General features: G+C 39.2%; 2 protein-coding genes across 4 annotated transcripts in view; both read right to left on the bottom strand.

Moving 5' to 3' along the window:
• Positions 1-639: 639 nt before the first annotated feature.
• LOC107270770 (protein borderless) lies at positions 640-6,508 on the bottom strand. 3 transcript variants are annotated; one of them, XM_015746094.2, is made up of 12 exons: positions 5,834-6,508; positions 5,593-5,735; positions 4,180-4,408; positions 3,446-3,606; positions 3,246-3,390; positions 2,876-3,150; positions 2,440-2,574; positions 1,696-1,955; positions 1,371-1,546; positions 1,246-1,290; positions 985-1,167; positions 640-909 (listed from the first exon to the last, which is right to left on the bottom strand). In XM_015746094.2, the coding sequence occupies exons 1-12, from the start codon at positions 5,904-5,906 to the stop codon at positions 683-685; spliced, it is 2,052 nt and encodes a 683-aa protein (XP_015601580.1). In that variant the 5' UTR covers positions 5,907-6,508; the 3' UTR covers positions 640-682. The 3 variants fall into 3 exon arrangements, with proteins under 3 accessions (XP_015601580.1, XP_015601579.1, XP_015601581.1); XM_015746093.2 differs by having other exon boundaries at positions 1,696-1,958; positions 5,834-6,507; XM_015746095.2 differs by having other exon boundaries at positions 1,696-1,958; positions 3,446-3,582; positions 5,834-6,507.
• A 1,675-nt stretch (positions 6,509-8,183) lies between these two features.
• The window catches only part of LOC107270751 (protein turtle), a gene marked incomplete in the record, with an annotated part of 104,179 nt that continues 99,587 nt past the window's right edge, over positions 8,184-12,775 (bottom strand). Inside the window, 1 exon segment of the mRNA XM_025088081.1 lies at positions 8,184-12,729.

Raw genomic sequence — 12,775 nt, 5'->3', positions numbered from 1 at the left:
GAAGATAGAAATAAAGAAGTTAAAAAGTAGAAAAGTAAGAAATAGGGGTATAAAAGTAGAGAAGAAATAAGGAAAGAGATAAGATTGGTTTCAAGAAAATCGGCCCACTGGCAATATCCTTACTCATCCCTGACAGTAATACTTAGTTTTACTACCGTATGAGATTCCGTCATCCAATTGAAGAAGAAAGTTCATGACCCACTTAATAAAATCTATTATGAAATCATATACGCCTACTTATAATTTATTTACAATAGAAAAAGGAATCGCCACGCTATATGAAAAACCCAAGTAAACAGATAATTTGTTCAATCAACTACGTTCATGACTATCTTAAATTTAGAAAGCATTTGAAATTCTCTTTAAAAAAAAAAGAAACAGACAACATTTTCTGTATCAATTCTCGCAACCATCCTACAGTAGTTGAACGAACTTAACATATATGTAAACCATAAAGTGACGCGACTTTAATAATATAAATGATTATGATTGAGATGAACGATAGTGTCTCTTAAATAAAATAAGCTAACACAGTTTAACAGTGAAATAAAGTAGGCTAGTCTCTGTTATATCGCATCTAATAGAAAATTATAATAATATAGACCCCAGGTTGGATATAAAAATATCCTTCCAAAAAAATAACTATCATTCTATGTTTATTTCATTAAGAAGATTAATATGACTATTTCTCCCCGGATGGCGAATGACAAAATCTTTTTCGCGCCCACCAGATTGCAGCTAACGCAGCGGCCAGAAATCCAATTCCAGCGATAATTCCCATAGAGATGGCGCGATTTTTTCGATATGCTGGAACTTCCAGAGTGACGCGTTCACTGGTTGCTTCGTCGTCGGAAAATGACATGGCCACCACTTCAAAAATGTAGTAACTCTCTTCCTCGAGACTTTTCACTGTGAAGAATGATTTAATCTTTTGTGAATTTTTTAATTATTTATATCATTAAAAAGCACAAATAAATTAATTACCAAGATAATACGTGTCTGTCGTTTCTGCTCTGCCATATAAATGCTCTGCCGGACCACGGAACCATCTCACTATGTAAACTCTGACAGATTCGCTTCCATATGATGGTGGATCCCACGTGACCAGGTATCCCTCCACAGTGGTTTGTACTCTTACGTTTTGCGGGTGTCCCATCGATTCAGATGCTATAGATGATAAAGATTGTATAAAATAATAAAATTCAATTTTTAATAAATCTTTCGATTAATTTCAATTCTCTGTACCTTTTGGACTGCGAAATTCCGATGCTGAATTTTGATCTATATCGCCTGAAGTTTCAATACAGAATTAATAATATAAAATAGCAAAGTAATAGTTAATAAAAATTTTATCGTTGATCAATTCCTACTTGGTTTAGTAAATATCCTCAATGATTTACTGAACATTCCATCGCCATTTTTATCCTGACTCAGTATCATGAACTCGTACTCTCTTCCAGGCGTCAAATTGTTGATTGTGGCCTCAGTAATTTTGCGCGACAGGATTTTCATGGTTCTCCATTCAGAGGTATCAGTGGGTCTATACCTATATATATATATATATATATATATATATATATATATATATATATATATATATATATATATATATATATATATATATATATAGACGTTATTAATAAAAAAATCCTCCATCGTTAAATAAATACAAGTATAATAAAATTAGCTTGGTACCAAACAGAGTACTCCATTTTGGGCCTGACGTATCCTGGCATCCAGGTCAAGGTAACAGTATTCTTGGTACTGTTAGCATTAAGATTATAAGGTGCTCTGGGTGGTGCATTAAGAACCATCAGTTCAGCATCAGCCACAACGGTTGCAGCTTCGTTACTGGCACTGCACTGATAAATACCCCTATCCTGTTCCTGGATTCTTTCAATGGTCAGATTACCACCACTTATAGCAGTGCGATTAGGCGGAAGTGGCTGTCCGTCCTTCTGCAGAAATACACATTAAAAAAGTACAATAATCCACAACTAATTGGTATGATTTCAGAAAATAATCATGTCACCAAAAACAATTACAATAAATGCTTAGACCCAATACTCATGGAAAATAAAAGTAGAAAAAAGCAAATTGAAAATAAGTGACCTGATTAATTTAAAAAAAAAAAAAAACTTTCTGAAGCACGAAGACATGCGCTGACCCTCTACCATTAGAAGTGAACTCCAAGATGTCTTAACGATTATAAACGCATCTAAAGCTGCATGGCGAATCGTTGCGTGGGTAAAGCCGTGTTTCTAATCGAGTAAAGGAATAGCCTGACAAGGCTGCGGGCCAGTCATTCAATAATGAAAAAGGAGCCAGTCACGAGAGCACGAGGAATCTCACGCTTTCTGGATTATTCTTCCTCGCGCCAACCGGAAGCGACCATTAGAGTATGTTTAATGTAATAAAAAAAAAAGACCACCCAGTTACCTTGTACCACGTGATGGTGGGTCTGTGGGACTGATCGCCGTCCTTGGCGTCACATGGGATTTCTAAGGTCTCGCCCAGCTTCCTCATATACAATTGCTGAGGTGTCACCGTGAAGACTGGTGGCTTCTGAACGATCTAGAAAGGGAAGAGTACGAATGCCAGATAAATTATTCTCGTACGTATAATCTGCTAAGGTGAAGGCACGAATGTCCCATTAGGTCCAGGAACCGCCGTAGCGTACAAGATCATAACTGAAGAATAAAAGACATAATGGCCGACGTTAACTGGTCAATGGTCAATGGTCTCAAATGTCCCAGTGACATATCCTGTCTGAACGGTGCTTTCGAGACGGCATAAATAACCCTTTGACACGGTGGATACCTCATTCAAGTAACCCGCAGCCCTTTTATGACTTTCATCTGACGATGACACTCACCACTGCTATGGAGGGACTGGGCCCTTGGGTCCCCAAGATATTGTACGGAGTGCAGCTATAGCTTCCAGAATGGGTCTCATCGACCTTGCTGAAGTACAGAGACCCGTTGCGCCTATAGAAGACACCGGGAACGTTGTAAGGATCGAAGAGGAAGCCATCTTTCTCCCATCTTAGATTAGTCAAGGGTGGATTGGCCCGGAAGTGACAGTCTAACAATGCAGACCTTCCATACGGAAGGTAGACCTCCTTCGGAGCGTAGATGACCTTGGCCTTGTCTGGAAGAAAGAAAATTTTTTTAGACAATTATAAAAAATAAAATATGAAATGACCTGTTTTTTTCATTTTTTTTTTTTTCATTTTTGGGACTCACACTGAACGTTCAGAAATGCTGAAGCGTTTTGTCGTTCGCCATTTTCGTTGCTGACCATACACGTGTACTCTCCAAGGTCGCCCATCGCAGCTGATGTTATCGTCAAACTCCCATCGTCACCGACGGAAATTCTGTCTCTGAGATCCTAACGAAGATACCGGAAGTTCAGTTCAGCCAATGGCGACCTTCGTCTCGCTTACCTTTAAGTCAGAGACGTCCAACCCGTCGCGCAGCCAGGTGACGATGCTGTACGGATTTTTCGTGATGCATTCAAATTGTACCGGTTCACCCTCCATTGCTGTTTTGTTGACCGGTGGTACCGCAAGAAGATTGCCTCCTGGAACAAACGGCGCCGACGCACCTGGGTTGAACGATTTAACGAGTCTGTCCAAGTTCCGGTTAGTAAGCGGCGCTTGCAATTGTTATATACAAAATTCCCACCCAAAAAAAAAGAAACAAAAAGTGCAAAGACTAAAGAGAAACATCTATAACACGTAAATCCCGAGATGTCATCATTTCTATCCACTTTTTACCAGACACCGTCGGGAGTACCGGATGCTGTTAGATGAAAACGGAAGCGAGCTCGAAGCTGTCATTGTCCGAACTTCTGATCGACAGGAACGGGTGTGTTACTTCCATTCAGCTTCCATTCCATTAAGTTCCAGTATCCTTCGATCTTGTCCTTTCCAATAAATGCCATTAAATTTCCAGGGGAAAATTGAATTAGTCGAAGAAAAAATTGTTCAATCCTTCTAGAACCATGCGGCAATTATAACATAAAAGAGAAAGATAAACCAAAGTAATTAAATGACTCTGGCGGTTAATTCAAATAAATTTATCTCACGTCCCAGACGAGTCAGCTGGTTAATTCCTTTTACACCATTAATATTTTCTACGCAGAAGACAAATTTTTGATATGTACATCGATGCTTACCGTCTACCGTCAGATGGGACCAAGTTCCATTGTTCCTAGAACTTGGCGTTCTATTTGGAAATATTACACGACACTCGTACCAACCCTCATCACTCTCTCGGATATTAGTCAGATTGATACTGCCCTGACCATAACTTTGACCGCCGCCGTCAGTCAGTAGATGAATCCTTCCTGAATAATCGTCAGCAGAGGAAAACACGCCGTCGTACCAGGAGAAAATTGTACGGCCCTGAAATATAACACAGGGACAACAGTAACGTCGATCAATCCCAAAAAAATACTTGCACAGATCGACGAGTCATACTGGCTATAAAAACATTTAAAAAAATGCCCGGATCCAGGGTTCATTGTTATTAGTGATAAAGAGGAAATTTGTCATGGTAGAATTTCACATGGACTTGATTGAGTTAAGGCCCGTCTTAATAGGATTTAACCGAGCCTGATGAAACTTAGTCCCCTTCCAGTCAATTAATAAGTGTCGCTGTCGACGAAATTTCTACCGAACGTCCGAACCGACCCTATTCATGGGGGTGCTCACTGATTTTACATCTGTAATGTCCTGAAACTGGACGAATTTGAAGCCGCTACTTTTTTTTCAAAATTCTTTAAAAAGTCGAATCGACTGATTATATTTTTTTTTTTACGTTGTGTTTTATCTCCAATCGACAATTTGATCCATAATAATAAACCGAATTAGATTATTTACTGGGAATCCTATAGCCCGTCAAAACATGGCTGACGAAAATTGTACTAATCGTCTCTAATCGTATGACAATGCGATAGCAGTGACCTACTGGCAGAACCCCTCATGTCGCAGACTCACTATAACTAAATATAATGCAGCCTTGTGTCCTGTACTCCAATTACTGGCACAGAGTGTACCCGATTTGCATACGCATCAGGGCCCAATCAAGTTAATTTCCACTTCATTTGATCAGACAGTAAGAGAGCTACGAGTTGGTATTTTATTTCCGCCCTTTAGAATAGTATGTACAAATGATTCTAACGGAACTGGAAAGAAGGAGAGGTCGTCAAAATCATTCCTTATTTAAATAGATATGACGTAAGGATCACCGTTAATTCCTCAGCTGATAAAAAGTTCATTATGAAAGTTTCTACAGACGAATCGTACGAATCGAAAATGCTGATCAGGCTCAGGATGGCATTTAGTCTTTAATACGCTTTAATCGTCAATCAGTCATCGTTCGTCGAATGACTTGTCGTTCGAGTGATTACTATGCGCGTTATCTCGCATTCGGAATTGTCCCTATTAATAATTCGTTCGAATCAATCACGCATTTTGCCCAGGCAATTTAACATATCACGTCACTCACGTAATCAAAGTGTACCTGGTGATAATTTTCAACAATGAATTCCCTAGGTAGGTGACTTCTAGTTATATTCGGGACTTACATCTCGATTCCAATGAAGTATATAAGGTATCGGTATGTCATGTGGAAAGTCGAGGTCACAGTTCAACACGACGTGCTTGCCGACCTCGGTAGTTGAATTAGTCGTTTTCTTTTCTTCTTCCAAGAGAAGTCCATATCCGAGTCCTACGAATTAGGAAAATCGCGAAAAAAACAATGGTCATAGAGAACATTCGAATTGGGACCAATGAAAATAAGAATTATAAAAAAAAATTTAATCTCACCCTCACAGCAACAAAGGATCACCAGGATCCCAAAAGTTCTTTTAACCACCGAATAGCTCATCCTGTGTCTCATTTTTATTTTCGAAAAATAAAATCCTTGTCCACTTAATTTCCGTAACTGAATCGAACCAAGATCACAAGTACCACACAGACTGCGCAAGATCAGTCATCTCGTATCACCGATCGATATAACGCGCACTTGATAATTTTGGGATCGAAAAAGAAAAACAGTCCAAAAAATTATTTCCAAAAAAACTTTCTGTTTACACCGTTCGCGACTTCATCGCGCTGCCAAGTCAAAGCGCATACTAGTGGTCACCGGTGGCAGTGCGACTGTAATGGAGTTTCAATCACAGATACTTTTTCAAATTGCCGCCCCTCGAAGAGAGAGGGGATGAAAGATTGACAGAGAGTGGGAGAGAGAGTGAGCGAGTAAAGGGTGTACGGGAAATAAAGGATGGAACAAGAAACGTACAGTGCGAGTGAAACGCACTGTAGACAATTATGTAGATCTGTATTAACCAAGGAGACGAGGATCAGTGTTATACGAGAGACGGACCACCGAGGATGGGATGACGTATGAACATGAGGACCACTACTGGGCAAAGGCTATAACTTTTGTCCAGGAGACGACGTTCCAGATCACCACGTTGCTCCCCGAGCAGTCGAGAAGTGGAGGAAAAATAATCGAGTAGGTAATTGTGGCTCCGACTAAGCGGATACGAGTAGAAGAGTCGTATAGTGGGGGTTTAATTCAACGTCATACGGGGCCTGTCCGCCATTGTTGCAAGCACGTCACACCCACGAGGACACTGTGTACAAGAAAGGGTTAACTTACCTATGTACCAGACAAAAAATTATGACGAAAATAATTTTCCATAAGATCAATAAGTTCTCACGAGATCGATTTACCGACACAGCATTTTTGCTCTGTTTTACCGACCGATAGCCCTGACACGGAAGATCGGCTTTTATCAGCAATCGGAGACGATGTTCTAGAATTTCTCAGCCTGAAGAAAAAAAGCATACAGATATTTTCCATTAACCATCACATGTAACCGGAGACCAGTTACTCTGCGAAAGACGTAGCTCCTCTATGGTCCTGACACTCTTTTTTTTCTTTTTTCGTCATTCTCTTTATTTACTCACCCACGCGAGTAATTACGTCTTACGCGGTTATTAACGAAGTCGTACGCGTCTTCCGGTTGACTTGGTATTTACGTTGGTATTCAGAGCGCGACTGCTATTGGGTTTCGCGCCGATTCTACGAAGGGACCAGTTACGGCATCATTGGTTCCACACGGTACCAGTACCTTTGTAAATGGTACCGATTAGCCTGGTACCAGCCTCCCTGGTACCACGTGGTTCTATGATTTTCCAATCGATGTATCAAGAAAGCAATAAAAATGTATTTGGAGATGATCGAATTCTTCGAGGAGACGAAACAGAGTCCAAGCCCAGTGCTGAGTGTGTCATTTGCGTGGGTGACCTCAGATTACGTCACATCCGTCCCTTGCCGCATTATCAGACTGCCCACAGCCTTGTCACGCTGTTGAGATAATGGATCCATTCGCATGATCTAGGATTGGACGTGCTCGGGACACTGGAAATAATCCATGCATAATGATCTCCCGGGGCATTGTTTCATAGGCGACGTCGAATCGTCTCATAGTCGTGCACCTGTTTCCGGTAGTATTCCGTATCCGTATAGGAAGAGTATTCCTATTTACCATAAAATTTGAGTACGTAATAATTCAAGACTCTTAACGACTGGTGCAATCGTATTGTTTTTTTTTGTATCATGGCAAATCTCGTCTAATCACGTGGGACAGAACTTGGGAAAATCCAATGAAAACCAGTATGATTCACTCGTGGAAACGTGACACCTCACGAGACCTTGCGCCGAATACTCGTGCAGGATACCTATTCGTGTCGCTCCAGTTCGGTCTCTGTGCGACTATGCGCAAACACGGCGAAATCATGGGAATTACGTCAATTTAGATTAATTCGGATTAATCAGTGTCGGCACGCGCCGTTCCCTCGATTCTGGGGAATTCTCGCGGCGCCGCTGCGAGCGCCGACGCTTAGGAATTCTCGCGTTTGAGGGAAAAGGGAGGAGGCTGGTGAATTATTAATGCATCGCCGAGATTACGCTAGACTTTGTCGAGAGGTCGGTTGACAATGTGGGATTTTGCCGCTGCATGGGAACGCCGCCTGCGATACGTAGATATAACGGACTTACCTTGTTAGTAGTGTAAACGCAGTGAGAAATACGTAAAACGATTGGATGACTGTGGACAACATATTTTATTTCATCTGAAACGTGGTCAATAATTCGTATCCTTTGAAATATCATTTTATTCTTCGTTTTATTTAATAATAAATTGTCTACAATTTTGTCCTAAGTTGTATGTTTTCAATTTTTTCTCTTTTTTTTTTTTTCTTGGAGTTCTCGAATGAGGAGTTGCGAGGGACAATAAAGAGAATAGACGTGAACAGGGGTATAAAGAATGAAAGTAAAACGGTAAAAATGAGGATGCAGTGACGAATGAATTTGACGGACGAGGGAAGGATGAAAAAGGGGTATAAAAAATATAAAAAAGGAATAAACCAAAAAAATTTGATTATTGCAAAAAAATGAAATGATAGGCCTGATGGGTCGAGGGGACGAGATCATGTAATTTAGGGAGGACGTAGACGACGAAGAACGTACAATAATAATTACAGATGATATATAAACAAAAAAAAAATAATAATCAATCAATAAAATAGTTCATAAAAATAATTAATATCAATCAGTAGGTACATTAATGTCAAAGGAAAACTTGTACTGGGAAATATCGACAGAGACGATTCTTGCTGTCGACATCGAATTTTTACAGTGAGTGCCGTAAACGTATTACATAATTACAATGCGTAATCGTAATTATAATAGTAAAAGGTAATTGACTACACTAAATCGTCGCTACGCATGCGCCTTGACGACGATTCTTTCGAGCGCGTCTCTCCGTCTCAGCCGATTTTTTCAAAACTGATAATAAAATACATTTCCGTCCTTTATAAAAAAAATTTATATCATTGGACAACAAAGTAATAATGTAATTATGACAGTATGCACATTCGCATCTCGCGTATTTAATTTCTCGGTCTCCCTTCGCATTACAGAATATTAGGGCACATTTAACGTATGTTACATACACGATACGCGTACACAGATTGCGTAGGGATGCCGAGGATCGAGAATGCCAAACGAAAAAAAATGAGGGTTAAAATTTCGTCGATAATGAACGTAAATAAATACCCTTAAGGGGAAAAAATGACAGACTAGTCTGGCTGGGAAAACAAAACGAAAAAATTATATAAGGCTGATGAATGGAATAGACGCGCGAGAAATGTCGAAAAATGAAAAATCGCCAAGTACAACGTGAAGCGTCCTGTACCCGACAGCCATAAGATATTAGAGCGAGGCTTTTTTTTGTTATCTAAAAAAACCGCGTGGCCGTTTACGTTAGGTAGCAGTATAAGGAGCGCAGAAAAGAGTTGACGAAAAAAATTTTTTTTTTCAAAATAGGAAAAATATATTTTCAGTTTAAAAGCAAACTATGCTCGACCCAATTAAAATGTCGCGTTTGAAAGAAAGTATTAACGCGGAAATGGCGTGCGGGATAAAAACCGCGAGGCAAATGGCTTTCAGGTACGGAAGTATATATATATAAAAAAAAAAAACGAAATTCAAAAAGAGAATACTACGCAACATCGAAATTAAGATTCACGAAAAAAAAGGGCAAAAATATATTACATAAAACTGAGTGTCGTTTTTTTTCTTCTTCTTATAATACCTTCCCTTTCAGTGATAAGAGCGATCGTGACACTGATCCATTGCATTGGGATCATCCTCATATTTTATCACTCACAATGATCCAGAAAAGTAATGTCACGACTGTCCTTGAAATTAATAAGTAAATCGGTGGTTTTAGATACAGGGAATATAATAATTGCAGGTGACAATGGTGATAATGGTGACAATGGTAATGGTAATGTGAGTGTAAAATAAAAAAGGAAACGCAATGGTATATGGATTAATCGCTTACAACCGATTCACGATTCAACCATAGCCGTACTCTCGTGTGTGTCATGTGTCTTTCGTACGAGCACGCGATACGTGAATTGCGCATGCGGGTTCATACGATTTTCATATACAATATATATATATATATGTATATATGTATATATATTTATATACGGTGACCATAATGTTTAGCGATCCACTCGTGCGTGTCCTCTTGAGATCGTTGTATCTAGCTATGATATATCTACACGTTACTTATACGCCTACCGTGGTTTTTTTCGTCTTCTTCGTCTCGTTACCTAATGACGGTGAGTTTAGGAGGAGAAATTAGGATTTAAGGGATAATTAGAAGGACTAAGGACATCTTGGAATCGTAGGTATTAATTATGACGCGCGAAACGACAATCGACGGAGGCGGTCGATCGTTGTTTCGTCTGTCTTCCTTCGTTCCGTTTAATAATTAGCATTAGTTTTCCTTCCTTTCGCTTCTTTTTCCGTTTTTCCTGTCGACGAGTCACGCCGGCACGGCGCTGGCGCGCCATCGCCATCTCGCGGAAAAAATTTGCAACTCAAGTGGAGATTCTCAATGTCCACTGTGTAATAGATTAGCGCGTACTGAAAATCGATATTGGCATTAATAAGGGCGACAGACGCGATCAGGCGGTGACGCGAGAGCGTCGCGACGACGTCCCACCATTTGTGGAAACACCCAATATATTATCGATAACTATACTTTAGTAATTAGTATGATACAACAGCAATTGGCCGACTCTACGATCGTGCCTTCATATTAAAAACATATCCTCCAACCACGTGCCACTTCGTCGTCTCGTTGATTAATACACTACAGGCTACATCGTTACGATTTACAATATCAATTAATTATCAAATTATTAATTCAATTATTAGAATTACTTTAGAATATTGGTACTCTTCTTTTTTTTTGTTCTTGTTGGTTTTGTGTCGTGTGTGTATATATATACCCCCGTCGCCTCTCTCTCTCTTTCTCACTCTCTCTCTCTATCTCTCGAACCTCTTATAGAATCAGCGCTGAAATCGTATCACTTTGCTAAACTCTCGTCAACGGAATTTTAATTGTCTTTACGTTTGACACTCACTAAGAACACACTCTGCTTAATTACTTTCTCACGATCTCTCGCATTCATTAGTATTTCTTTCGCTTTCGTTAAATTTCTTTTCTATGCAAATTTAACACTGCGTTCACTCGTCCACAGGCGCCGCTGCACATTTATACATGGTTAATCAACAGGTGCTGATAATTAAGGACGTTCTACCAGTTTTATAATTTCTTTATAGCGTTACCAATTTATGGTATATTATTATTGCACGTTCGAAGAATATTTCCATGCGACTTCAAGATTAGTTATCGAATAAATGAAATAAAAAAGCGATTTAGAAAATGCAATGTTTAGCACGGGGTCTTTGGATTCCAAGTTATACAAGACAGGAAGTATTTACTTTTTTATCTGGAAATCCTTGATAGGTTTATAAAAAGCAAAATAATGATAGTATAAATTATAAGCTTTTTAGAAATCACAAAAATATTATATTTTACAAATCGAAGTTTGAATAAAATTTATCAATATGATAAAATTAAATAAATTCTTGTTCCAAATCACTTAGAAGTTCATTAAAATTCGGAATCCGATTTTACAGAATACCTAATAATGTAAATTACCATTATTATATTTAACCCATCATTTCAGGATCTCAGTTGATTAATCTGTAAATAGAACGTCCTTAATATCCATTATTTTCTCATATTTTCTCGCTTCATCTTTCGCTCACTGTCATTTATACAAATTTCGATATTCCCTTGTATATAGTATCGTCGTAAGTATAGTTGAATCGTGAGTAGAGCCCCTGCTAATATTTATAATAAGTATATTTATATATATATTTATATATTTATATATATATAGAAATAAGTGTTTGTACTATAAAAAAAGTAAAATGTTCAACGGTAACGGGCGGAGTCCGGCGATCACGTAGATCATCAAACTTTTGAGAATCCATATATAATAAGAAAAAAAAAACGCGTTTTAAGAAGGCGATTTACTCCAAAAGAAAAAAAATTCCCCGAAAGAAAGTACAACTTGAAGAATAACGCGCATTCACACCCTATACATAAAATACGTCCTTTTTCCCAAAAACTTGAGCTGCAGGGCTCCGATACCTGTTACCGTGATGATTTGATACAATGCGTTTGGTGATAATTAGGTGGGTTTTTCTCAGAGAACGTTTGTGTACATATGTGTGACTTTGTGCGCGCGGGAGCGCGCGCGTTTCTTTGTGTGTGTGTAGTGTGTGTAATTTATGTAGTGTATACCATGTGTGTAGTGTGTAGTGTGTGTGTTATACATATGTACCGATCGTGTACCGCGCACGGATACAGACGATCGCGCGTGTGCCGATTTTTCGACGCACAAACGCTACGCATCGAAATAAAGAGCGAATTGAATGGAATGTTCTTTGTTCTAGTTCCGCGCATGCGCACTAGGGCTCAAATCCCAACGACCTACCAACCAGCGGCCGAGGAGAGGTGCGCGTTACGAAAAATCGGCACGCTATTTCGAAGAATATTACTTTTTATACTTTATTCTCGTTTACGTTGCTTAGGAAAAATTATTGTGCCGATAATATGTTGGGTCGCTAGCGAAACCCTAAACAGGCAGTGCAGTACGAGTGAGTCCTTAAGCAATCTCGAGGCAAGCTTCGGCCTAATATCACGTTTCGAGTCCATTGCTCATATATTTTTTTAAAATTAATTACGTCTCCGTTTCTCTTCATTCGCATCGTTTATGGTTTTACTCATCGATCTAATTCATCGTTCGTCATTACCCCCCCCCCCC

The sequence above is a fragment of the Cephus cinctus genome, unplaced genomic scaffold, assembly GCF_000341935.2.
Source record: "Cephus cinctus unplaced genomic scaffold, Ccin1 Ccin1_scaffold0814, whole genome shotgun sequence".
NCBI lineage: Eukaryota > Metazoa > Arthropoda > Insecta > Hymenoptera > Cephidae > Cephus > Cephus cinctus.
The sequence above is the reverse complement of the archived record's forward strand: the minus strand, read 5'-3'. Positions and strand labels throughout refer to the sequence as shown.